The sequence below is a fragment of the Neophocaena asiaeorientalis genome, unplaced genomic scaffold (genome assembly GCF_003031525.2).
Source record: "Neophocaena asiaeorientalis asiaeorientalis breed wild unplaced genomic scaffold, Neophocaena_asiaeorientalis_V1.1 scaffold363, whole genome shotgun sequence".
Lineage (NCBI taxonomy): Eukaryota > Metazoa > Chordata > Mammalia > Artiodactyla > Phocoenidae > Neophocaena > Neophocaena asiaeorientalis.
The window spans coordinates 1015801-1043754 of record NW_020172006.1 but is presented as its reverse complement, the minus strand read 5'-3'; the positions used below and the strand labels follow the sequence as shown (position 1 = coordinate 1043754).

The window sequence follows — 27954 nt, the reverse complement described above, 5'->3', positions numbered from 1 at the left end:
AAGGGGGGGGCCCGCCAACCCAAAAAAAAAAAAAAAAAAAAAAAAAAAAAAGTATTCACCAAAATGTTTACTAACTGCTTTCTTATGAACCAGCTACTGTGGCAAGCTACTAGAGGGGAAGACAAAATGGATGTGGCAAGCTACTAGAGGGGAAGACAAAATGGATATGATCCCTAACCCTATAAAGGGTGTAGTTTAGTGAAGATAACAGTCCCAGAAATAAGTCAACACAAATATGTAATTACATAACAATGCTGTCTTAAGTGTTCTGAAAGGAAAGAATGGGATCCTATAAGGCAACTAACAAGGGGGACTTACTTTAGATTGAGTGTCGGGAAAGGTCTCTGACATATAATTGTAGGCCTGAAGATAGACCCAGTACATGTCTTTTCTTGAACATATGTATGTGTTTCTGTTGAGGAAGAAACTTCCTCCCTCTATTGGGGAGGAAGACATTTTTCTCTACCTTTCTAGCCAGGTTCTGGCTGGTCTAAGAATTCAATTGACATGAGACAGATGGACAGGAGAAAATCATCAAACAAAAGTTTAATAACATGTACATGGGAAACATGTACTCGGGAAAATGGAGTAACTCACCAAAATGGCTGAAGCCCCTCACCTTAAATACCATCTTCAGCTAAAGACAAAAGAGGATGTTGGAGGTAGTAGTTTGGGACTTCAAAGGGAGAAAGGCAATTCACATATATGTTTGCTGGGCCATGAAGAGATAAGAGTGGACTGTGATCTCTAGGTTCTGGTGAGTTTCCCTCACCACACGTAGCCCATATTCTTTGCATATATCGGGGTGATAGCTCTTTTCTGGAACAAGCCCTTTATATAAATTCTTTAGGCAGCTAAGAGGGAGGTAAAAAGAAAGACTTCCTGAGTCTTCTGTTTCTTAAAAATAATCAGCTTAAATCAATCCTCACACCAAAAAGACACATTTTGCGTTGCCATATTTTGCTCCCCTACAAGTGTATACCTAGAAATGTAATTGCTAGGTCATCAGATCAGCTGTGAATTGTGATTTTGAGAAATCTGTAGGAAATTCAGGTGACGTTGTCAGCAGGAAGTTGGAGATGTCTCTCTTCTAGAACTCAGGAAAGAGACCAAGGTTGTATACTGTGATTTGGGAGTCATCATCACACAGTTCTTAGTGGAAGCAATAAATGTGAATGAGATTGTGCAGAGCAGAGTAAACTGCATAAGAAGAAGACCAAGAACCGATTTGAAAGAACATCAGCATTTGCTTGATGAGTACTGGAATGGGAAGCCATGAAAGAGACATGGAAGGGGTTGGCTAAGAAACTCACGAGAGAGTTGTCACAGTGGAAATGTTGTGTAAAACACTAGAAAAGGTAAATCAGGTTTTGCTGTGGAACTCATTGTTGACTTTGGTGAGTGGTTAATTCAACAAGAATGTATTGAGCCCATCCACATATCAGGTGCTGTGTAAGATGTGGAGGGGAAGTAAAGCAGAGTAATAAACAGAAAAATAAAGTCCTGCTAAAGAGGAGTGAAGGGCACCAGAATATGCCACCCCAAAATACGCCTCTTTGGTGTAAGGATTTTTCGGGACTTCTTATCTTGAGGAACTGCAGACATAGGAGAAGCTCTGAAAACAGTAAAAGTTACTTTCGAGGGAAATTTACATTAGAAAGGAGGCCTGTACCTGGAAAGTAACTATTACCAGAGATCACTTTTTCATCTGAGAGACTTAGCTTCAAGGCAGAGCAACCTTTGCTTGCCAAACATTCTCTTCTCACCTTCCCAAGAGTTGCCTTCCCCCCTCTTTGAAGCCCCAGACCCCTACCCCTCTCCTTAGCTCTCATGATGGTAGATAAGCCTCAATCACCTGGCCACCTTTTGAGTCTCATCTTATATCTTTTGGGGCTCCTGTACATATGTATGTAATTTAAATTGTCTTTTTTTTCCTCCTGTTATTCTGTCTTAGGTCAATTTAATTCTTAGACCAGCCACAGAACCTGGAAGGGTTGAAGGGAAAATAATTTTCCTCCCCTATATCTAGGGGACATACTTGGATATATTTATATATAATGAGAGGGGGACCAGTAAACAGAATTTGGAGACATGAGAAAGGCAGGGCAGGGGCCTTTTCCCACCTTTTCTGTCTGATGAACTCCTGCTCATCCTTGAAGATCCAGCTTCTGTGTGAGGCCTTTGCCAGATAATGAATCTTATTAGAATTGTTTGTGAACAAGAATAAGTCACCTCTGAGCAGTAGCCTGAGGGCCTCCCTTAAGAAAATGTATGGGCTTTTGGTCAGCCCTTTAGATCAGGGGTCCCGAACCCCCAGGCCACGGACAATTACCAGACGCTCCCCATCGCTGGCCTTACTGCCTGAGCCCCGCCTCCTGTCAGATCAGCGGCAGCATTGTACTCTCATAGGAACGCAAACCCTACTGTGAACTGCGCATGCGAGGGATCCAAGTTGTGCGCTCCTTATGAGAATCAAATGCCTGATAATGTGACGTGGAGCTGAGGCGGTGATGCTAGCGCTGGGGAGTGTCTGCAAGTACAGATTATCATTAGCAGAGAGATTTGACTGCACAGAGACCATAATAAATCAATTGCTTGCAGAGTCATATCAAAACCCTGTCAGTGGGACTTCCCTGGTGGCGCAGTGGTTACGAATTTGCCTGTCAATGCAGGGGACACGGGTTCGAGCCCTGGCCCGGGAAGATCCCATATGCTGCAGAGCAGCTAAGCCCCTGCGCCACAACTGCTGAGCAATCCCCGCTCGCCATAACTAGAGAAAGCCCGCACACAGCAACGAAGACCCAGTGCATCCAAAAATAAATAAATAAAAATAAATTTATTAAAAAAAAAAACAAAAACCCTGTCAGTGAGTGGCAAGTGACAATTAAGCTGCATCTTATGGAGTAGACCAGACATAAGCAACACACTTTGGCTGTCACTGTCTCCCATCACCCCCAGATGGGACCATCTAGTTGCAGGAAAACAAGCTCAGGACTCCCACTGATTCTGCATTATGGTGATTTGAATAATTATTTCATTATATATTACAATGTAATAATAATAGAAATAAAGTACACAATAAAGGTAATGTGCTTGAATCATCCCAACACCATCCGCCCACCCTGCCCACTCTGTGGAAAAATTGTTTTCCACCAAACCGGTCCCTGGTGCCAAAAAGGTTGGGGACCACTGCTTTAGATGACTCAGAGACTCTTTTCACTTAGTGTTGGGTTGGCCAAAAAGTTAGTTTGGGTTTTTCCACAACATCTTACTGAATAGGTTCCCCACCTTTTCCAGAAGGAGGTCTGGCCTCCAGGTAAGTGAGGTGTTTCAGGAATATGTAAAATACCTATTTGTGTCTATAGGATAGTGAGCTGTGATTATGTAGGGGATATTGGTCCATTTAAAAGCCTAATTTTAGAAATGTGAGATTGATAAATGTTATGAAATCTGATTTTCTTCATCTGATTGTTTTGAGTAGCCATTCCACAGATTTTGAAGTGCACCGAAACTGGCTTGCTATCACCCACAGTTTGCCAATATCACAGTGGTATTATGAGGTAAGTTTTAATTTTCACCTTTTTGGGTTTTTTTTTAAGATGATGTGTGAAATCATGTAAGTATTATTGATATTCAAACAGTTTTCCCTGTGATCATAGGTTGAATAAATCTTTATTAAAATTATAGTCTTGGGCTTCCCTGGTGGCGCAGTGGTTGAGAGTCTGCCTGCCGATGCAGGGGACGCGGGTTCATGCCCCGGTCCGGGAAGATCCCACATGCCAACGGAGTGGCTGGGCCCGTGAGCCATGGCCACTGAGCCTGCGCGTCCGGAGCCTGTGTTCTGCAACGGGAGAGGCCACGACAGTGAGAGGCCCACGTACTGCAAAAAAAAAAAAATTATAGTCTTTACTCATGTTACCGAACCGAACTTCGGTCCCCTTGCCTGGCACGCACAAAGCAGATCTACTGATCCTGGGTTATTGTAAAGGAAAATACAGCGTTTATTGCAGGGCGTCAAGCAAAGAGAACAGGCAGCTAGTTCTCAAAAGACCTTGTTGGCTTAAAAAAATGCACAACGTCAGAGTTGTGAGTTAAGTTTTATTTGGGGCAAAATGAAGACTGCAGCCTGGGAGACAGCATTTCAGATAGCTCTGAGAAACTGCTCCGAGGGGGCAAGGGAGGAGCCAGAATATATAGGAGTTTTGCAACAAAGGGCAGGTAGTCGGGAACATCAAAAGATTACTGTTAATTAAAGAAACCAGATATGTCAAGTTAAGGAATTTAGCGCTTTTCTGTATATGGGAAGATGCAAGAGTCTGGGCTCACTGAAATCATTCCTTTGATATGCACCTCAGCTATCTGGGGCCAGTATCCTGTATGTTCACATCCTGAGTTTCCTCAGGGCTCACAGTAAGGAGTGGCTGCAGTCTGATGACTGCTAGGTGGCAGGTATTCTTTCCCTTCTGAGTTCCCTCAGGGCGCACCAGCTCACCATCAGGTGGTAGCTGCCATCGCTGATGACTGTGAACTTGCCAATGGCTTTCAGGCAAGGGTTTTTAAAGACCACAGTAGGGGTGAGGGTCTCGGGGTGCATGATCAGCTCATGGACATTTTTCTAATTGGTTGGTGGTATGGTCACAGGGTGATGTTTTGGGAATCTTTTTTTTTTGGCTGCTTTGGGTCTTCTTTGCTGTGCGCAGGCTTTCTCGTTGCGGTGGTTTCTCTTGTCACGGAGCACGGGCTGTAGGCGCGTGGGCTTCAGTAGTTGTGGCATGCTGGCTCAGTAGTTGTGGCTCGCGGGCTCTAGAGCACAGGCTCAGTAGTGTGGCGCACAGGCGCACAGAGATGTTCCTGGACCAGGGATCAAACCTGTGTCCCCTGCATTGGCAGACGGATTCTTAACCACTGCGCCACCAGGGAAGTCCTTGTTTTGGGAATCTTAATCATCAACCTTCTGGTTCCAGTCTGGGGTCTATGTGCTTGTGGTCAGCATATAGTCACCATCCTCCACTGAGTGCAGGGGTCTTAGTTTCTTCAGAACAACTCAAAGATATGAGTCCAGTTGTTGTCTATATTCATTCAGGAGGAACTAGGAGTCCTGTGACTCTATTGTTCTAATCATTAACTACTTGAGTTTGCTCTTTGGAAAGCCAAACAAGAAGTGGGGGACAGGAAGGGTCTTATACCTGGATAGGCCCCGCAGGGTCTTACTCGGTTTCAGTCCCCCCTTTTCTTTGACACTCCTCAATTCCTGAGGAGAACATGGTGGGACAAGAAAGGGAATAACGTTTTGGATGGAGAGGTTAATCATAAACTCTGCAAGGGAACTTGGTTTTAGGAGGAGTCAGTTTCATTCAGTTCTGCCCTCTGGAACTATTAGGGAACCCCTTTACTTCAAAATGAGTTTCCCAAATTATACATGGGAAATGATAATATTTGCCACATGCTTTTTGAAAGAACATTGGATCGGGAAAGAGGGAAAATTGGACTCAAGACCTGGCTCTGCATCAGCATAGAAAATACATTTCATCTCTCTGAGCCTTGGTTTCTCATCTGGCATATGAGGATTTGGAATGAATTATTTCTAAGGTCCTGTCTCTCCCTAACATTTTGTGATTTATGAGGACAGGAATAATCAAGTGTGACGTGTAGGTGTCTGGTAATATACAAACCATTCTATTCTATTCTTAGAAAAGCTATGTCTGTATTTTTATTTCTGGTGTGAGGTACTAACCTGCATGTGATACTTCATGGAAAACAGACATCAGCTCAAAAATGACTTGATCAAAAACAGCACTCTGCTGTCAGGAAGATTTTTTTAAGACAAGCTGTAAAATTTTCTGTGAGATTGTTGTTGCTTTGGGGGGTTTTTGGTCAGGTCAGAATAGCCCTTTGCACTGAAAAAGCTTGAGAACAATTGACCTAATTGACCAAGCTCCTTCTCACATAACAACACTACAAGTATTTCATAAGAATGGTAAGGAACTTTAAGTAGTTTCTTTAGTGTGAAGTATTTCCATTTGCATGTATGTATGCATACCAGTGAGGAAACTTTTTGTGTGGCCTAGTTGTCCAGAGGTTGGGCTGTGATTTCAGACTGCCTAGGTTTGACTTTCAGCTCTGCCACTTAACACCTATGCTGGGCAACTGTGGGCAAACTACTTGACCTCTCAAAGCCTCCGTATCCCCAGCTATTAAATGATAATAAATAATTATTAGGATGAAATGAATATCATGTATGTGGTGTGCTTAGCATAGTACTTAGAACAAATGTGCTCATTAAATATTATTAAAGGTTATTAATACTTAGCATTATTAATATAATGACCTTCATCCTCTAAATGAAAAGGCAGTCTCCTGTCTCACCATTTCCTCCCTGCTCTCTGACTATCCCTTCTTAGTCTCCTTTGCTAACTCTTCTTCATCTACACACTCTTTCAAAAGCTGGTTCCCTCCGCCTTTGTGGTCCCTTTTTCTTTTTAACATCTTTATTGGAGTATAATTGCTTTACATTGTTGTGTTAGTTGCTGCCCTTTTTCTTTTAATTCTATAATTCTTTCTGGCTGTTCTCTCATTTAGTCCTATAACTTTCACTACTACCTGTTACTTAGTACTCCTAAAACTGTATTTAGGCCAGAGCTGTCTCCTGTTATTGGCTTGTTTTAGATAGAAGAGGTTTATGTAAAAGAGATTCTAGTAATGGTAAAATTCTTTGTTCTTCCTGCCCTCCTCAGCAATAACAACAAAAGAAATAACAACAAAAGAAATCAACAAAAACTCAAGTGCGAGGTTCACAGTAGGATATAAGGCTGGAGAGGCACATGCCTCAGGTCTGGAAGGTCTTTCTGCCATACTAAGGAGAGTGGACATGTGAGCAGTGGATTGCTTTGTAGAGCCCTTCTTAGCTTTGACTTCTAGCCTACCTTTCTGTTCTGGCCTCAAATTAAATTGATTGGTCGATTGGTTGGGAAAGACATTAAAAAGACCCATAATAAATATTTGTGGAATGAACACAATTGTTTTGAATCTTTGTTGACCTAAAACAAGTAGACTGCCAGTTATTTCTCCAGCAAAAATGGGTTTATTCAGGTTCAGCAGAAAATAGCAATTCAGGGTCTGCAACCATAGCGAGTCATGTGCTAGTCCCTGCGTAGTGCATAGCGAGGGAAGGAGAATTCTTTCAAAGAGGGAAAAAGGAAGTTGGGAGGGCTAGAGTAAACAGAGTCCATGGCTTTTCATTGGCTGAGTTGTGACAGTGAACTCTTTGCAGGAAAGAGACTTTCCTCTTGCTGTTGGGCTCTGCTGTCCTCCTAGGACCTGAGACCTCCCCCTTCTGGCCTTCTGATTCTATCTTAATTGAGGTTTCTGTTTATTAATTTTTACATCTTCATATGTAAAAATGAGGTTGGATGTTTTTGTACTTGAAGAAACAGCTCTGCTGTGGTAGCTTCCTGAGCTAATGGATTTGGAGTCAGAGACCCAGATTTGAGCCCCAGCTCTACCACATATAAGTGACAGAACTCTTCACTTGGGAGGAAATGTTAGCGAATCACTTTCCTGGCTTCCCAAAAGCTGTTTAGGTAAGATGATGGCCCCAGCTGGAAATCCCGGAGGTCAGGAGGGCCTTCTGGGCTAGGTTTGGGAAGTCTTTGTGGGGAGAAGGACCAACATAACAGAGGGTGCCTGAGTGGTGTGGGGTTGGGGATGGCAAGGGAAGGACAGGGACATTTTGTTTTGGATAAATGACCATCTCAGGCAGCACCTGTTCCTTCTCCCAACTCTTTTCATGATTTCTGTTCCCCATTTTATTTAAAGTAATAAATATGTCAATAAAATAAAGTAGGAAAATCTTTTAGACTTCCAATAAAATAAATGGCTCTTTAAGGGTAGAGGCACAGACATAGAAACTGTGGCTGGAAACCACAGATGTTAATAAAGTCTAGATTCATGTTGAATTTCTTGAAATTATATGGACCAGTAATTTCTAAACGTTTTAAAAAATATATTCCCTAGCCAGAAATCATTTTTGAGCATTCACTACCCAAGACGTCTTTATAAATTATAAAGGCAAAGCCCTATTAATATACTTTTAAAAATAGAAATTAAGAAGGATAAGAGTAAAAAATAGAATTTCTCATTTTTCTTTCCATAGTTCAGTGGCTCATCATCCCACATTGGAGATTTGGGATTAGAGAAGGAACTTTTCATAAAGGAAAATTTAATGGGTGGATTCATAGCCTGAGTGCCCTAGACAGAGAGCCTCTGGGTTAGCCTTTGCATTTTATACCTGCAGGGGGAGTAAATAGGCTACTTCTTATTGAGACCTAAAGTTTTCATTCATCCTTATCATGAACAAAGAGCTAATAAGTAGTTTGAGTCTCTCTTGCTTCATTTTATACTATAGAGAGACCCTAAATAGTAGTCCCTGTGGGCACTCAGTTAGTACCTAGTGAACCCTTAGTGCACTTCCAGAAGGATAGGAGTTTTCCATTGAAAAGAGCAACAAATGCAGAGTAGGGAGATTATTACTGTCTCAGCTCTTCTAGGTGCAAGGTCAGGTTTAGTTTTAGGGACATGCTATGAGGATAGTAATAATGTTTTAAATGATAACAATAATTTTTACTGATACTTAGTTTATATCTGGTTCAATACTGTGTGTATATGTAAATTTTTTAAAAAATATTTATTTATTTATATTTGGCTGCACTGGGTCTTCGTTGCTGCGCACAGGCTTTCTCCAGTTGTGGGAATAGGGGGCTACTCTTCACTGTGGTGCGCGGGCTTCTCATCGCAGTGGCCTCTCCTGCTGCGGAGCATGGGCTCTAGGCGCGCGGGCTTGAGTAGTTGTGGCACTCAGACTCGGTATTCGTGGCTCACAGGCTCTAGAGCGCAGGCTCAGCAGCCGTGGCGCACGGGCTTAGTTGCTCCGCGGCATGTGCGATCCTCCCGGACCAGGGCCCGAACCCGTGTCCCCTGCATTGGCAGGCGGCTTCCCAACCACTGCGCCACCAGGGAAGCCCTGTATGTAAAATTTAATAACCCATGAAGTAGGTACTGTCATCCTTGTATGAATGCAGAAACTGAAACAAAACAACAAAATATAGCATTACAAAGTTTATACTTTATATTTTTATATAAAGTTTATATGTTTTTCATATGATCTATATTTTCATTTAATCATTAGTGACTATTCATTCATTTAACTAATGATTATATAATATATCAGGAACTTACTAAATGCTCAGGATACAGAAATGACAGAGTGGTTTCTGCTCTCAAGGATCTCATGACCTAGTGGAACAAAAGATAAGTAGCATCAGTATAGCATTTTTTCGTTTATAAACGTATTTCATATGTATTAACTTATTTAGTCCTCACAATATGTCATTTTACAGATAGGGAAATTGAATCTCTGGGACAGAACTTGAACTCAAGCTAGTAAATCATTCGTTATGCCTTAGCTCCCTTTTTATATTTAGATGAGTAGAACCATGTCATAACCAAGTTTATTATTAAAAGTTTTCAAATTAACTTCTTGTGAAGTATAGTTGACTCTAAGGAAATTGAAGACTGTATTAAATAACTTAGGAAACACGTTTTGGTGTTCTGCTCAGACTTAACAGAAAATTTTCTATTTATGGCATATTTTAAGTATAATTTCATCATGTGTTTTTTTTAAAGATGAGAGAATGAAAATTTCCAGCCTTTGCACCTTCTTTATTTATTCAGTTACTTAGGATATGTTCTATCTTCAATTTTTACCACAGGCAACTTCAGAGTGGACCTTGGATTACCCCCCCTTTTTTGCATGGTTTGAGTATGCCCTGTCACATGTTGCCAAATATTTTGATCAAGAGATGCTGAATGTCCGTAATCTGAATTACTCCAGCTCAAGGACCTTACTCTTCCAGAGATTTTCAGTCATCTTTACAGATACACTCTTTGTGTATGCTGTCCACGAGTAAGTCTGAGAATGTCATTTCCTGTGGAAGGTGTTGAGGAAATATTATAGTATTAAATAGTATTAACTTGTTCCTCATTTGGGGCAAACAAAGTTCATATAATAGCAAATGCTAGAACTGTCCAAAATGGTTGTGTTTCAAACTTCACAATGAGTAATTACAGCAAGCAGTCTAGCTGAATCTTGTGGAAGAAAATGGGGGCTGAGGTGGGGTTACAAGTTAGAGGTAGAACAAGAGATTGTGAATGTTGTGAAAAGTAGTCCCAAGTGAGTTCCAGGACCGTTTCTCCTGCCCAAAGTGGCTCTACATGCTTCTCTTTCCTTCCTTGTAGCAGACTACCAGAGGCTGCCATGACCTACCCCGTTCTTTGGGATACACATACCTACATACAGCACAGCACACTCATGCATACATATGCATAATGCTAACCACCAATGGAGTTTCCATTGTAGTAAACTCAAGAAATCTTACTGAGTGCTTTCAGTTGTAGTCTCTGGACTCTTTCCTTCATGAAGACTCTTCATTAATTTTAAGTTATGTTTATATTTTTATGTGTCGCATATTTTACTTACAAGTTACTTTTAAGTAGGTGAATTTCCCAGTTAATGTTGGCTTCTATTCTGTCCTAAGCCTTAAGCCTGCTGGTGTGATTGTGACAGAGCAGTAACTAGTGTCCATTCAATGACCTTTGTCATAAATAGATCATTTCTGTTTGTGAGGCCTTCTAGACTGAACTCTTGCCCCATTCAGTAAAGAGTCCCTTGGGGATGTTTTAACCCCTGCTCATTTTCGTGGAATAACTGCTGTTTGGCACCCTGACCTTCATTCTCTTTATGACCTGGCAAGAGTTGAAAGGGAAGGTGATATGTAAATGTACTCCTTTTAACTCAAAATGTTTAAATTCACACTCTCAGGGAAAGTGTATACAGGCAGAGAGAGGGAGTAGAATTCATTTCCATCTACAATGTAGAGGGAACAGTTAAGTAAGATAAAAATCTGGAACAAGGCACTTTGTATAGATTAGTAACTTACTTAATTTTCTCAATTACCCTGTAAGGTTACTATCTCTATTTATGAGAAAACTGAGGCTCCACGGAGGAAAAGCAGGACACCTTTTGCTAACCCCTATTTAATTGCATCTTTATTATGTCTTCTTTTGGTTTTAGATTTCTTTGGTTTTAGAATTTGTTGATATTCAAATGAAACACGTTTTTAAAATCTTTTTATAGAATAATACATCCTTTTCATTGTCAAAATTTTGGAAAACGGAAAGCAATTATACATACACACAAAGTAAAAATGACCTATACTCCTGCACTTAACAGCTGTCACTATCAACATTTTGGTGCATATTATTTCAGCCTCTTTCCTGTATCTGAATTTAATTTTTATAAAATAAAAATGGGATCATACTGTTTTGTCACCTGGTATTGTCACTTAATTACTATATCTCTACCTTTAAATAACATACATTTTTTCATAGGAGTTTTGTTAATTATTTGGGCAATCAAGAGTTGCAGGTTTGTGGCTCTATTCTTTTATTTTTTTTCAATTCCCTCCACCACCCTGTCCCAAACTATCACAGGTCTATTCTTTTTTTCTCTTTTTAATATATTTTTTAAAAAATTTTATTTATTTTTGGCTGCGTTGGGTCTTCGTTGCTGCACACAGACTTTCTCTAGTTGCTGCAATAGGGGGCTACTCTGTTGCGGTGCACGGGCTTCTCATTGCAGTGACTCCTCTTGTCGCGGTGCATGGGCTCGAGGCAGGCAGGCTTCAGTAATTGCAGCACGTGGGCTCTGTAGTTGTGGCACGTGGGCCCTAGAGCACATGGGCTTCAGTAGTTGTGGCGCATGGGCTCAGTAGTTGTGGCACACAGCCTTAGTTGCTCCACGGCATGTGGGATCTTCCTGGACCAGGGATCGAACCTGTGTCCCCTGCATTGGCAGGCAGATTCTTAACCACTGCGCCACCCAGGAAGTCCTCACAGGTCTATTCTTAACTTGGCTGGTATCGTAATATATAATTTGGAGTGCTATATCATTCTGGTCTGCATTTTTTAGTTTTAAGGGTTAAAATAGTGTGTGCCCTCTCAATTTTCAAAATCCTTACATTTGGGTTTTTGGTGGATGGTTTTATTGTTTGTTTGTTTGCTTTATTAAATGAAGACTTTGTTTTCAAAAAAAAGGAAAAATGAAGACTTTTGTTTCAAGTCAGCATAGCTGAGAAAGGGACATGGCCCTGAGGCCTTTCTTTCTGCTAGCACCTTTTTAAACAGTCAAGAATGGCATGGACACCCCAGTCCCTGTGTCTAATCTAATAAACTGACAGGGAAGCAACTAAAATTTTTCCAACCCACTGGAATTTCTTGGGAGAGGTGACACCTAAGGGCACCTTAATTGGAAAATTGTCAGCATCACCAGAACTGGACTCCATCACCTTTCTTTTTCCTCCCTATTAATAATTGGCAACATTAGAGCTGTGATTTGGGTGCAGTCATATTGAAGGACTACAAGAAATTCTCTTGGAGTCCCTTTCCTCCTTTTTTAAAAAAAACCTCCCATGGTCCTTGAGAAGTAAATTTAATACTCTGAATGAAAGCATCTAGCGTGCACTGAGTACTCCATAAATACTAGTTTCATTTCCTTCATCCTTTCTCTCCTTCATTCCTCCATCTCTTTCTTCCTTTTTTTTTTTTCTTCATATTTGGGTTGATATAAACCTGGGTTTTCTGACTGCTATTCAGCCTCAGTGTCACTTTTTAATCATCATTTTCAAAATAAAATAGTTCCACATTAAAAAAAAAAAGAATGGCATGGACACTTCATCAGGAATGGCTATCAAACGCATCAGAGTATATCAGAGGGTACTCTGTAGAAGTATTATGGTGTTCTAATGAAGATTAAATTTGTTTCTGATTCTTTCCTCGTGTTCCAATATAGGTGCTGTAAATGCATTGATGGGAAAAAAGCAGGCAGAGAACTTACAGAGAAGCCAAAGTTTATTCTATCAGTATTACTGCTGTGGAACTTCGGGTTGTTAATTGTAGACCGTATCCTTGACGTTTTATGTACTGTTCCCTTACTTATTTGATATATACTAAGTATAAGATTAATTCTTTCTGTAATGGTGATTCTGAAATGTGAGCTGCTTTTGAAAGTGGATGTGGGGTGGGTTAGTCAGTTCCCCAAACTGTGGTCTCTGCCCAACTTTATCAGATTCTGGTTGTTAGAGCACTTTGTCCTGGAAAAGTTAGTGGTGACGTGCAAGAACCAGTTAAACTGCCAGTAAAGCAATATACTGGGACTTGGTAACTGTCTTTAGATTAATCTAATACATATATCTTAAATAGTTTATAACACATTATTCTAAATACCTTTTATAGGAAACGGCGTATCACAGTGTCCATATGGAAACAGACAGGCCTTCATGCTTTTCTGCCATGTTGGCTTATGACATATTAATAGGCAAAGTTCTTAAATCCAAAGGGTCTGAATGGGGGACTTCCCTGGCAGTCCAGTGGTTAAGACTTCGCCTTCCAATGCAGGGGGTGCGGGTTTGATCTCTGATCGGGGAGCTGAGATCCCACATGCCTTGTGGCCATAAAACCCAAACATAAAACAGAAGCAATATTGTAACAAATTCAACAAAGACTTTAAAAATGGTCCACATCAAAAAAATCTTAAAAGAAAAACCGGGGGCGGGGGGGTGGTGGTGGTGGTTCCTGAATGTAACTAAAATCCAAATGATAGAAGCCGAATTTCTACAGTTTTCATAGAGATAGCCAGGTGTGGAAGAAAACACCGAGACTTCGGTTTAAGTCTGACCTGGTCTTGAATCTCAGTTATGAAATTCAAGTAGTGTTAGGCCATGAGTGCATTAATGCTCTGAGCTCTAACTACCTCACAGGTTCACTGTATGTGTACTGTAAACAATGGAATGCTACATGCAGTGGCCTTCAGTAGCTGTTAGGTCCCTTCCTTTCTTATCCCTGATTCTAAAAAGCAAAACAAAACAAAAAACTCCTTTAGTTGCTGGCTCTTTAAGGTACAGAAAATTTGGGAAAGTTTCCTGGTTTTCTTCTTAAACATAAATTTTAATTTAAAAGTTTGTCCAGGATTTGACTGTTTATAGAAAACACTTTTATGAAAAGTCCAAACTGGTAGTAATATTTTTGTCTTTAATTTACCTATAATGGAAGCATTTGAAATTTTTATACTTAGTCTGCTGGCACAGTTCATTGTGAAATTGGCATCCTCTGTTTTCTTTCCTTGACCTAAGTCCAGATATTCATTTCCAGTACAATGGTTTTTTATCTGGATTAATGCTACTCTCTATTGCACGATTATTTCAGGTAAACACGAAATAGGCTAATTATATTAGTTTGGTTTTTAGCTTGTAAAGGTGATAGGTAAGTTTATTTGACCAACTGTTTTGAGTTGCCAAGTGCTATAGACACTTTTATTGAGTATTTCTCACAAATTCCATCTTCTCTTTTAATAATACTTTTCTCCATTTTACAGATGAGAAAATTATACTCTAAAAACTTGTTAGAGTGTGGCAGGCCTAAAATAAACTTGAGTTTCTATATTTGGTTGGGATCATTTATCCAGGAATGAAATCTTCAGCAGTTTATACTATGTAGTAACTGTGATGGTGGGGCCTTAACCATCAGCAGCATGTAGCATAGTGTAATGGAAAGTATGGAATTTGGAACCAGAAGACCTGAGTTGAAATCCTGAATAACCCTAATAAGCTGTGTGACTCAGACAGGGGTTATTCAAAAGCACTGGCTGCTTCAGATTGGGTACGTTATATATAATATATTATTGTGTAAACCTTGTAACTATTCTGTGAAGTTGTTAAAAGTTTCCTCCTTTCACAGAGGCGGATAATTCAGATTTCTGGGACACTCCTCTGTACACTGAATCAGAATCTCTGGGATTGGGTTTTAGGAATCTCCAGGGAATTTTGATACACCATCAGGTTTGGGAACCGTTAACCCAAGGCAGCCATCAACCCTCTCAGCCTCAGTTTTCTCATCCATAAAATAAAATTTCCCCTTGATACATTCTGTTTATAAGATGGGGCCACCTACTTCACAGGGACTTTGGAAAGATCAAATTCAATAATCTATTTTAAAGTTCTTTGACAGCTATAAATGTCTGGATAAGTTTTTTTCTTTTAACCGTAAAAAGCCACATTATACGTGGATCATAATTGGTGTTCAATGAATGAATGTTGGATGGTTGTTGAACAAATGAACTAAACTTTAGCTATAGAACCAGCTAGACTTTCTCTGAATCTTAAATAAATAATAAAACCAGTGGAGAGATTTGGAAGCATCCCATTGTTTTTGCCTTATCATTCCTAACGCATCTATTCTAGACCACACCTGATGAGACAGTGAAAGGAGGAACTTGGCCTTTCGTGTTCCCTTTGGCAGTTTCTCATTTAATCCTTCCAAACCCCAGGACCCCAGGACCATTATCTCATTTGATCCTTCCAGAATTCCTGTGAGGTAGGTAGAACGCAGACTTCTTTAGTTATAGTCAACTCAGTTTGGAGGTGGTTTTTTTTTTTCCTAAATCAGAATGCCTTTAATTCTCCTAGGAAGTTTGTTAGATCTAGTACTATTGGCACAACACTTGGTGCCTTCAGCCTGATTGTACTTTATGTTACCTAATATGTAATATAAGATTTAAGTGATTCTTTGTTAGCATAGCTTTATGTGTAATCATTGGTACTCTCATTCCCAGATCCTCTCTGGAAATCAACCCCAGCTATTGTATAACTATTAGAGGGTGAAGGTAATTAACTCCCCTAGCTTCCTTAAGGAGAATCTGTAGTGTGTTGTTATGATGACGTATCTTGTACTTCAGCATCAAACTTAGTACTTAATAAATATTTGTTGAAATAATGAATTTATAAACCGACTAGGCTCAGTATAAAAGCTGGCTGGAATCACTTGCCTCTGTTCTCCTTATATTACATTTAAACCTTTTTATTATAGAAAATTTAAATTAGATACAAAAATGGAGAAAATAGTACAGTGATCTAAACACACACACACAGAGGATTATTTTGAAACACATCCCAGACATCATATTTCATTTGTTAAGTATTTCCAAATACAGGCAGACCTCAGAAATATTGTGGGTTCAGTTCCAGACCACCACGATAAAGCATATGTTGCAATAAAACTAGTCATGTGAATGTTTTGGTTTCCCAGTGTATATAAAAGTTATGTTTACTGTAGTCTGTTAAGTGTGCAATAGCATTGTCTAAAAAAATGTACATACCTTAATTTAAAAATACTTTATTACTAAAAAATGCTAACCATCATCTGAGCCTTCAGTGAGTTGTAGTAGTAACCTCAAAGATCACTGATCACAGATCACCATAACAAGCATAGTGATAATGAAAAAGTTTGAAATATTGCAAGAATTACCAAAATACAGCACGGAGACAGGAAGTGAGCAAATGCTGTTGGAAAAGTGGCGCCAATAGACTTGCTCAATGCAGGGCTGCCACAAACCTTCAATTTGTAAAACACACAGTATCTGTGAAGCGCAATGAAGCAAATCGCAATAAAACGACATATGCCTGTATATCTTCAAAACCATGTTTTTTTTCAATATGGTAAAATACATATAAGATAAAACTTAACATCTTAAACCATTTTTTTCTTCCAGTTTTATCGAGATATAACTGACATACAGCACTGACATACAGTTTAAGGTGTACAGCATAATGATTTACTTACATACATCATGAAATGATTATCACAATAAGTTTAGTGAACATCTGTCATCTCATAAAGATACAAAATTAAAGAAATAGAAAGATTTTTGATGAAAACTCTTAGGATTTGCTCTGTTAACAACTTTCATGTGTAACATACAGTAGTGTTATTTATATTTATCATGTTATATATTACATCCCTAGTAGTTATTTATCTTATAGCTGGAAGTTTGTACCTTTTGACTGCCTTCATTCAGTTCTCCCTCCCCCATTCCCCACCTTTGGTACCTACAAATCTGATCTCATTTTCTTAAAGTTTGTTTGTTTTTGCTAGTTGTTAACACAACATAGTGATTCAATATTTCTATCCATTTCAAAATGATCACCACATAAGTCTAGTTACAATCTGTCACCATACTAAGATACGACAATATAGTTATTGAATTTCCCACCCTGTACATTTCATACCCATGGCTCACTTATTTTGCAACTGGAAGTTTGTACTTAATCTCTTAGTCTCCCTCACCTATTTCTTTCCTCCCCTCACCCATTTATCTTAAGCACTTTAAAATGTACAGTAATGGTCAGTACATTCACACTGATGTGCAACCAGTCTCCAGTGTTTTTAATAAACTTAATTTTTTAAAATAATTTTAGCTTTACAGGAAAGTTGCAAAGATAATAGAGTTCCTGTACCCCCTCACTCATTTTCCCCTAATGTTACCATCTTATGGTACATTCATCAAGACTAAGAAACCAACCTTGGTACACAGATTTCACCAGTTTTTCCACTAACATCCTTTTTCTGTTCCAGAATCCAATCCAGGATACTACATTATTGTGTTTAGTCTACCCTGAATTTTGAATTATTTACCTTTTAAATCTCCTAGAAAAGGCATAAGGAAGGAGCATTTCTCTTTGCTGTTCTCCTACATTTCAAGCACATCTACCTCTATGTAGCACCAGCTTACGGTGTATATTTACTGCGATCTTACTGTTTCACTGCAAATAAACCAGGCAAGTTTTAATGATCATTTTATTTTTGCTTTATTTTATTTTACCTTGACTTGGTGGCTTGCTTTGTGAGAGAGTTTTATGAGGCACAACGGGTATCTCTCAGCTATTGATCCTATAAACCCTTTACCCATTCTGATTTTTCTCTGCTCTTGCCACATCATAAAGATTGGTGTACTATCATGGGATACTTCTAGTTTTGGCATATTGTATAAGTTATGGCTTTCCATGCTCCTGGTTAACGATAATGTTCCTTTTCTGTAGATGGGTCCATCCGATGGAACAGCTTCAGTTTTCTCCGTCTTATTTCCCTGGGACTAATTGTTTTCCTAGTTTCTGCTCTTTCATTGGGTCCTTTTCTAGCCTTGGTAAGTCTTTTATTTGTTATAAAGAATACATGTTTGCTCTTATTTAGAAAAAAATAATAAAGCCAGGAATATATAAAATAAGGAAAACTACTCCTTTTTTACTCCTTCCCACTATGATTCCCCAAAGATAGGATGTTATTCTTTCAGACATTTCTGTGCTTATGCAAATATGTATGTGCATATATTTGTACGTTTAACTATATGCCTCACACAGACACACGCACTCACACAGAGTTGCTAATAATTAGTCACAGATTTCCATATTTGCTAATTTGCTTGTTTGCTGTACTTTATTTGTAACCTCAAAATCAGTACTCACAGTGCTTTCACAGTCATTCATTGACAGCAAACATTCTAAAGTGCCTAGAATGTTACAGATGTTCAACAGGTGTTTTTCTTTTTTCACTTTTTCCCTCATGCTGAATTCAACTAATTAGTTTTAATTTCTGCTAAAATTGGGAAACACTGCATCTCTCATCAAGCCTTCCCTACCGTCCCCTTCTCTTCAGTAAACTTGGTAAAGCTGCAGTCTGTGTTCTCCTTTGCCCCTTATAAATTCTTCCATTATTATAGTATTGGACTGGTATTCAAAGTACTCTGATGTATCTTGTCCCACTTAACAGATGAGAAGGTTGGCAAAAAAGAGGTTCTGTGAACTGCTCAGGATCACACAACTACTTCCTTGTATAAAAACCGGAACTCAGACCTCATAACTTTCTACACGCTATGCCATAGACAGTACCCTAGTTCTCTTTTTGAATTTAGAAAATATTGATCACTGTTTAATCTCTTTTCAACAGAACCAACTGCCTCAAGTCTTTTCCCGACTCTTCCCTTTCAAGAGGGGCCTCTGCCACGCGTATTGGGCCCCAAACTTCTGGGCTTTGTACAGTGCTTTGGACAAAGTGCTGTCCATCATCGGTATGGTAGCAAGCCTTCTTACTTTTTTTTTTCTTTGGCCGTGCTGTGCGGCTTGTGGGATCTTTCTTCCCCAACCAGGGATCGAACCTGGCCCCAGCAGTGAAAGCACCGAGTCCTAACCACTGGACCGCCGTGGAATTCCCTAAGCCTTCTTACTTAGACTATGAATATTGAAAGGACTAGTCACATTGACAAATAGAAAAACCTATTTTGTGTTTTGAATGTGGCGGAGCTGTTTGTTCTCCAGCCCTGCGTTTCAGCTTTCAGAATGAACAGCAGAGTGGTTCTAGGGGCTGAGACTTCAGTGCAGGAAACAGACTGCACTCCTTATAAAAGCTCTTTGTGGCAGTGAGGTTGTTGCTCCTGTCCTTGGGAAAAAAATAAACTTTTTAGACATTTTTAAAAGGTAATTTTGGGACTTCCCTGGTGGCGCAGTGGTTGAGAGTCCGCCTGCCGATGCAGGGGACACGGGTTCGTGCCCCGGTCCGGGAGGATCCCACATGCCGCGGAGCGGCTGGGCCCGTGAGGCATGGCCGCTGAGCCTGCGCGTCCGGAGCCTGTGCCCCGCGACGGGAAAAGGCCACAACAGTGAGAGGGCCGTGTACCGAAAAAAAAAAAAAAAGGTAATTTTACCTTAAGCAAAATGTTATTCAGTAGTTATAGCCTTAGTTTTAAACTTAAAAATGTGAAGAAGCAGGAAAGAAGAATGTGTAAGTTGTGACTCTGGGTATTGAACCAATAAGGAAAATGATGGCCATGCATTTTAACATGAGATGAGAAGAAAGGGAAAACTTAGGCTATGCTTTTAAGTTTGAGGTGTGATGCAAAAGAATTTATAACCTTTAGATGGTTCTGAAAATAATTGTGTGGGACAACTCACAGCCTCTCATTTGTGAACACAGCCTAGCTTGATGGAAAATGGCAGGATCAAGAGAAGGATAGGTAAACTTTTCTGTAATGGGACAGACAGTAAATATTTTAGGCCACATAAGATTTTGTTTACAACCTTTAAAAACGTAAAAACCTGTGTGAGAAACAAATGCAACAATAAAGAAGTGCTAGGCTGTCAGTAGCAGGGGCTTTGGAACCAGACAGAACTGGGTTCGATTCTTCCACCTATTAGTTGTGTGACTTAGGCACATTACTCATCTCTCTGTGCCTCAGGGGGGCAAAAAGTAATGGCTACAAAGCCCTTGGCACATGGTAGATGCTTAATGCGTGGTGGCTGCTATTACCGTTTTGGCTGCGTACTTACAGGAAATCATAATTTGGTATTATTGCTCACCCACTGAGTCCGGCCTTGATGTACATGGCGTCTTATAAAGTAAGTTCTTAACATTTCTAAAAGCTTTAAACAACCAGCATGATACGAGGTACAAGGGTCGCTTGCCTTATCTGAGTCAGGAAACTGTTGTACCTCACCTTGTGTATCTGTCTCCTCAAGGAGGTTGTGAATGGAAAGTCAGTGGCAGGTGAGGCAACTCTGTTTCAGGCAGATAGTTATCAGCTTTAAGACAGAATCAGCAGGCTGAAGGAAAAAGGGACAAGGTGAATGAATAGAAAATATCTTGGTAGTCTACACCTTTCCCACATTTCACTAACTTTCAATGGCATTAGACAGGGCCATTCAGGTGCTCAGACTGTCCCTGACTGTTCTGTTAGCTTTTTTTGGGTTGGGACTTGCATCATTATCCTCAGACTTGGTTCATTTAGTATTTCTTGAACTCCTATGTGCTGGGGATAGAAATAAATTAATTGTCATTCCTGCCTTTAAGGAACCGAGTATAGTAGAGGAAATGAACATACATACAGATACAGTGCAGTGTGGTGAACACAGAGACATGTATAACAGACCTTAGCCCACAAGAAAATCAGCTCTACTTCCTGAGTTAGGAGCTTTCTCAGATGAGTAAGTGAATTAGGAGTTAACTTTGCAAAGTGAGTAGGCCATTCTAAGCAAAGGCAGTTGTCTGTGCAAAAGGACACAGGTGTCAGTGGTATGTTGGCTCATTGTGGCCAAGCTGTATTTAACAAGGTGGAGTAGATGAGGCTGGAGAGGTGGGAGGGGGCTAGATCATGGAAGACACTATGTGCTATGCTTAGGAATGTGGACTTTATCCCATAGGCAAGGAAGGATTCAAAGCTGGCCTGTGACATGGTCGACCTGTATTTTAGAAAGCTTGCTTCATTTTAGAGGTGAGAGCATATTGCTGTTCATGCTGCCCGCCAGCAAGGTTTCCTGTTCCAATACAGACAGCTACAGCCTAAACTAGAGGCATTTTAGGTAGAATGGTGCAGGACCGAGTTAATGAAATCTTGACCTTGAAACAGTCTTAAGATTTAGTAGATTTATTTTTTTTCCTCAAGGAATTGATTGGTAAAATATGGTGTGCCATTAATCAAAACAAAACAAAATAAAATGTCTTTTTACTCTGTAGGTTTAGAACTGAAATTTCTTGACCCCAGCAAGATTCCGAAGGCCTCAATGACAAGTGGTTTAGTTCAGCAGTTCCAACACACAGTCCTTCCCTCAGTGACACCCTTGGCCACCCTTATCTGCACTCTGATTGCCATATTGGTAAGAATGCACACGTGGTCCTCATTTCTTGAGTTTTCTCTGCTTTTCTTTTGTGTGGCTGGTTGAATTTTAACTTTCAAGTTTTCCCAATGGTAGGATAAATTCCATGGCTGTAATCCTGCTGCAGATTGAGGCATTTCCTATTCTTAGGGTAACTTTGAACACTGTAAGGAAGGATTACTAGTAAAGCCTCTATGAGAGAGGTTCTCACCAGAAGCTAATAGACCATCTGTTCACCGTCAGATGAGGAAGAAAGAAAAGCCCAGGGGAGGGAACTTGGCCCACACCGTGGAGAAAGAGGACAATGTAGTAGGGACATCAGGTTTTTGTTTTCATACATGGCTAACTGATAAAAACTCTAAATTTGTCTGTACTGCATGGATATTTTGTGACGAGGATAATGAATTGAGAGAGTCAATGAATTGAGGCTGTCTGAGCATCAGATAAGAATCTTACATGAATCAGATGCTATTATAGGCATCATTCGTAGCTGTTTTTATTTGTTAGTGATCATGATGCCCTCAATTTCATGATACAATTTTAGTAAAATTCAGGATAAATAACTTAATCATATCTAATTACACTCAGTTTTAATTTTGGTTTCTAAACAATCAAATCTACTCACAAGACACCTGACCCCACTTAACTACGTGGCAGTACTGGTAGGTAGTTAAGCTCTGTTGGCCTACTTATCCACATGTTCTGAATTTAAAACTTTTTTCCTAAAACTTCAGCCTTGTAAGCTGCATATGGAAGGCCATGGTTTTGTTGTAAATTACACTCCAGCCCACAAAGTTAGGTGTTTGTTTATTAATATGCTAAGATCTAATTTATTATTAGCTCCACAATATCGATGAACTTTTGTAGTTTGACCTAATATGTTCAGTGACTTAATTAACTAATTATGAAGGTGTAGTTAGGAGTTATACTGGATATCCTAGAACTTAATTATCATTTCATATTAATTTTGATGAATAGAATTAATTTTAATGTGTTAAATATATATTTCCAAATGCCTTTTTTTTTCATTAGTAGTTGTTTTTATGTTAACTTTTGGTGGACTGTTCACAAAGCGAATTATCCCAGTTTGATGGAGAATAGTCTTAAGAGCTACTGTTTTTCAGAGATGATGTAAATTATATTCACCTGAACAATGTTTCAGTAAAGCCTATTTTAAATGATACTGAAGTTTTATCTTTGCCTATTGTTTCTAGCCCTCTATTTTCTGTCTTTGGTTTAAACCTCAAGGGCCCAGAGGCTTTCTCCGATGTCTAATTCTTTGTGCCTTGAGCTCCTTCATGTTTGGGTGGCACGTCCATGAAAAAGCCATACTCCTTGCAGTTCTCCCAATGAGGTAAGCAGATAGCTCAGTCAGTCAACATTTCTGGCATATTTCACAGTGATCCTATTGTTTTCCATTTGATCTGTCGCTTCTTGACATGTTCAGTGGGATGGGCAAAGGCAAAGACACGTGGGAACAGATTTATACCAGGACAGAATGGGGATGTTTAACTTGGGATCCTGGTACCTGTGAGGGTTCTAAGGTATGCAAAACTGCCTGTATTGTTCCTGCATTTTTTGGTAAGGGGTACTGTAGTGATCAAGCGCCATGATACCAGGCTGTTACTTCTGGCTATTGAATAGCAGCATAGTATGGAAAAAGCATGGACTTTGGTGTCATCACACCCGTGAAAATAAGGTCCCACAGTTCCTTGTTAAGTGTTGTTAGTCAAAGCAAGGATTGAGTCCATTATGGAATAATACCTAACACGTACAGCACTTCAGATTTTTCAGAACTGCTTTTGTTGTTAGTTGGTTTTTTGGGGGCGGGGGTTGTTGTTTTGTTTTGTTTTGCATTCTTTCTTTTGAGCTTCACAACACCCTTTAAGATAATTAGTATAAGTGGATATCATCCCCTGTCTTCACACCTGCAGAAACTAGGGCTCAGAGTTTAAGTGACTTATCCAAAGTCACACAGCTAGCAAATAGCAGGGTTAGGACTTAAACCTGAATCTTATCATGCTGAATCTTAAGATCTTTTCACTGTGTTATGCTAAAAAAGAAAAAAAAAAGGCATTTTAAATGCAGTTGTGTCCATTTTATATACAACTGAAACCCAATTAGATAGATGGTAATAGAATTAGCCTTTTTCTTAAGATTTTTCTTAAATCCTGAGAGAAATCATTTAAGCTCTGAAAGGACATTAATCAAATTTGTCAGATGAGTATATGGCTTGTCTGGGTTCATTTAGCAACTTGGAGTTTCCAAATTAAAAAATAGAGAAAAACTTCTAATGTCTTTAGTTAGAATTCTTATTAAACACCAACAGGTATGGGGCATTGTCCAAGAGAAGGACTATAGGGTTGGAAATAAAACTCCAAGTCCTGTTTCTCTAGCTGCCACCACTAGGCAGCTCCCAATCCCACAATATTCCTTTCTTTGAGGAGGCAGTTACTCAGAGAGGCAAGATTCTTTTTTGAATGTTCCATGACTCAGTGTGATGCATTCTTCTTTGTATTGCTTAAAGTTTCCCACTAAAAAAATTAATATTCTCAACTGAATTGGACTTGTAGCAAAGATCAGTATGTTATTTTATGCATAAGCCAGTTCTAGAAATAATATTAGTTGCAGGTTATTCCAGCTATCTGCAAGTATAAGCTTCATTTGATGTTTTAAGGAATTATTATAAAAATTTTTATTTTTAGCCTCTTGTCTGTGGGAAAAGCAGGAGATGCTTCAATTTTTCTGATTCTGACCACAACAGGACATTATTCCCTCTTCCCTCTGCTCTTCACTGCACCAGGTAAATAGCTTCTTTTAAGAGAGATCTATTTAATTGCCATGGCTTTTCATCAGAGCCTACTGTCTGATCAATACTATCTGATTTAAACAACCTTAAAATCTCTTAGAAAGAGAGAGCTCATCCATTCTTTTAAATAAAACTTCCAACATGTCCCTAATTCTTAGTATCTTTACATGTCACAAAAATGTACAGTTAAGCTCCGAAAGCGTTCCTAGCACTATATAGCTGTGTCATTGTGATTATATTCCCTTAAGTACCATAAACCTTTCTCTTACCAACTTAATTATCATATGTACTTTTTTATTCTTTTAACAGAACTTCCCATTAAAATCTTACTCATGTTACTGTTTACCATCTATAGTGTTTCCTCACTGAAGACTCTATTCAGGTAATCTGAAAAAAGTGCATTTAAAATTATATTTACTCTTGTGAAATGTTTACTCCTAAATGATTGATAAGCCTTTTAAATTTTATTTTTTAAGTTTAAATAGTAACATCACAACATTACAAAATATCAGCAGACAGCAGAAGAAATTACCCATATTCCATCACTCTCACATGGCAACATAGGTCATGGCTTTAGTTTGGGGGAATATTTGAGGAGGGACTACCCAGCTTAAATTAAAACTTTATATGAAAACTAAAAAATGGAATGTAAAATATGCATTATGAGTAAAACCACATAAATACAGATGCTTAAAACCAAAAGATATGTAAAAAATTCGTACATATCTTAGAATTATGGGTGGAATTTTTTTTCTTTTCTAAACTTAATGTTACCTATATAATTTTTTAAAGCTTGCTTATAGATTATATCTGATTGTGTTTATGAAACCTCAAATGCTTAATTATATGAAAACTCAATTATAACCATATGACTCAGCAATTCCACTCTTAGGTATATACCCAAAAGAACTGAAAATAGGGACTCAAACAGATACTTGTACCTCAGTGTTCATTGCAGTTTTATTCACAATAGCCAAAAGGTAGAAATAGCCCAAATGTCCATCAACAAATGAATGGATAAACAAAATAGTATATATACGTATAATGGAATATTAGTCATCCAGAAAGAGGAATGAAGCTCTGATATATACTACAACATGGATGAACCTTGAAAACTTAGGCTAAGTGTAATGAGCCAGACACAAAAAGGACAAATACTGTATGATTTCATTTATATGAAATATCTAGACTAGGCAAACTCAGAGACAGAAGGTAAATTAGTAGGTATGGGGACCGGCGAGAGCAATGGTGGTGCTGGATAGGGAGTTATTATTGCTTAATGTTTCCAGAGATTCTTTTTGGGGTGTTGAAATGTTTTGAAAGTGGATATTGACACAACATTGTCTATATACTTAATACTACTTAATTATATACTTAAAAATGGTTAAAATACCAAATTTTATATGATTTTACCAAAACAAAAAATTATGCATTGTTTACCATATTCTTATTCCAATATCACACTATCCAGCCCCCTTTCCTCTTCCAAATGCATAGCTAACTCTCTCTCAGCAACTTCAGCTAAGTGACAACATAGATGATGGTTGCGTAAATTTGGATTGTTGGGTTAATGTAATGATATATCTTTATCATTTTTTTTAAATGTGAAATTTTACCCATTCGTGTGACTCTAGCTTTATCTGTACTTCACATCACGACAGTGCAGGTGAGAAACTTTAGCTGAGAAATGTTTGCAAAAGCAGAATGACTCATCTAAAATCAGACTCCTCTCGTTTTTTCTTCAGAAAAGAAAAACCTCTTTTTAATTGGATGGAAACTTTCTACCTCCTTGGCCTGGGGCCTCTGGAAGTCTTCTGTGAATTTGTATTCCCTTTCACCTCTTGGAAGCTGAAGTACCCCTTTATCCCTTTGTTACTGACCTCAGTGTATTGTGCAGTGGGCATCACATATGCTTGGTTCAAACTGTATGTTTCAGTATTGACTGACCCTCCTGTTGGCAAGACAAAGAAGCAATGAATAAAGGAACCGCTTGGATGTATTCCAAGCAATTATTTCATGGGAAATTAATCAGAACTTGAAGAAAGTTGCTGGTGGCATGAGCCATTCATTTCAGTAAATCTGTTTGAGGACCATTCTTGTAAACTTGGCCTTGCCCAGCTTAGCAACCTGATTGTCACCATGGTGAGAAGCCACTTGTCCTCCATAAGCAGTGAAACACATCTGAAACAAATCTCGCCTTCCCCTATTAAAATTGTCTGAGATCATGGAGACTGCTTTGCTTGCTCTAGGCAAGGAGGGAGTCTGATCAGCGGCGTGATTATAGCCTATGATAACCATTGTCAGGGTATAAAGCATAATTCGAATGATATGCTAAGGGAAATATAAATGAAATACCATTTTGTATTTCTGCACGAAAACGTTTTGGATCCTTTCCAGCTCCCGCATCTTCCTGTTGGCGTGCATACAGGCAAGTGGTGTGCACTGTCCACATTCTGTGCACCTTGTTCCAGGAGATTTTTGTCCATTGAAGTTATACATTGACAATACTCAAAGCCAGGGAGAACATTGAATGAACTGTTTGGCCTGTCAGCAGAGACTAGAAACCACATCTACTCTTACATTAGTTAAGGACGTCTTGTACAGTTCATTTATTCTAAAAGCAAGTACTGCAATTTTGATAAGGCTACTCCTTCTCAAACTTTCCTCATGTGAAAAGACTTAAGGGTGTTTTGCAGCCCAGTCTTGTCCTCCCCCCACCTTGAGAGTACTTCATACACTTTATCCAAGACCCCCGTTTGCCTAATACCTGCTGCACATTCAAATTCAACCAACATTTATCTAGCTGACACTAGGAACTTTCACACATTTTATTTACCCATTGTCCCCTAAGAAGATCAGAGAGAGACCAAGGGCAATAGAATCCTGGGATGCTAATCCAGCTATCCCATCTCTTAAATTCACTCTATTTTCCCAGACTTCTTTTGAGTCTCATTCAAAGATAAAGATGGGGATTTTTGCCAAAGGGGGAGGGAAGTACGGCCCCTCTAGCCTGTTTTCCTCACCACAGTCCCCCTTGCACCCTATACTCCCGCTGTCCCAACAACTTAGATTTCCCAGTGTGCCATGCTATTTCGTACTTCTGCTTCCTTTCATTTTTGCCACTTCCTTTCTTTCCTCTCTCTACTGACTTTTCTACCCTATCATCTGATCGTCTGAACTTCTTCAAGATTCAACTTCACTGCTACCGTATCTATAAATATAAATGTAATACAGTGTAATGATTAAGAGTAGGGGCCTTGGGACTTCCCTGGTGGTTCAGTGGTTAAGACTCTGTGCTCCCAGTGCAGGGGACCTGGGTTTGATCCCTGGTCAGGGAACTAGATCCCACATACCACAACTAAGAGTTTGCCTGCTGCAACTAAGATTCCACATGCTGCAACTAAAGATCCCGCATGCCACAAGGAAGATCCCATGTGCCGCACAAAGACCTAATGCAGCCAAATAAATAAATTAAATAAATATTAAAAAAAAAAAAGTTACAATGAGGTAACCCCTCACACTGGTCAGAATGGGCATCATTAAAAAGTCTACAAATAA

General features: G+C 39.2%; 1 protein-coding gene and 1 long non-coding RNA gene across 3 annotated transcripts in view; one reads left to right on the top strand and one right to left on the bottom strand.

Moving 5' to 3' along the window:
* ALG8 (ALG8 alpha-1,3-glucosyltransferase) overlaps positions 1-26769 on the top strand; it is a 28971-nt gene extending 2202 nt beyond the window's left edge. Inside the window, exons 2-13 of one of the 2 annotated variants that reach the window (XM_024749631.1) lie at positions 3482-3560; positions 9768-9961; positions 12905-13014; positions 14249-14316; positions 17597-17723; positions 17985-18088; positions 18889-19009; positions 21448-21587; positions 22802-22941; positions 24293-24390; positions 24706-24778; positions 26142-26769. In XM_024749631.1, coding sequence (XP_024605399.1) covers positions 3482-3560; positions 9768-9961; positions 12905-13014; positions 14249-14316; positions 17597-17723; positions 17985-18088; positions 18889-19009; positions 21448-21587; positions 22802-22941; positions 24293-24390; positions 24706-24778; positions 26142-26373 — 1486 coding nt within the window. In that variant the 3' untranslated portion in view covers positions 26374-26769. Of the gene's footprint in view, positions 1-3481; positions 3561-9767; positions 9962-12904; positions 13015-14248; positions 14317-17596; positions 17724-17984; positions 18089-18888; positions 19010-21447; positions 21588-22801; positions 22942-24292; positions 24391-24705; positions 24779-26141 lie in introns of those variants that run through there. The other variant, XM_024749639.1, reaches the window with a different exon arrangement.
* Positions 8934-27954, bottom strand: part of LOC112402621 (uncharacterized) — a 22306-nt gene continuing 3285 nt past the window's right edge. Inside the window, exons 2-5 of the long non-coding RNA XR_003003741.1 lie at positions 26277-26347; positions 20432-20537; positions 9235-9291; positions 8934-9080 (exon numbers count right to left, since the gene is read on the bottom strand). This is a non-coding gene — a long non-coding RNA (uncharacterized LOC112402621). The remainder of the gene's footprint in view (positions 9081-9234; positions 9292-20431; positions 20538-26276; positions 26348-27954) is intronic.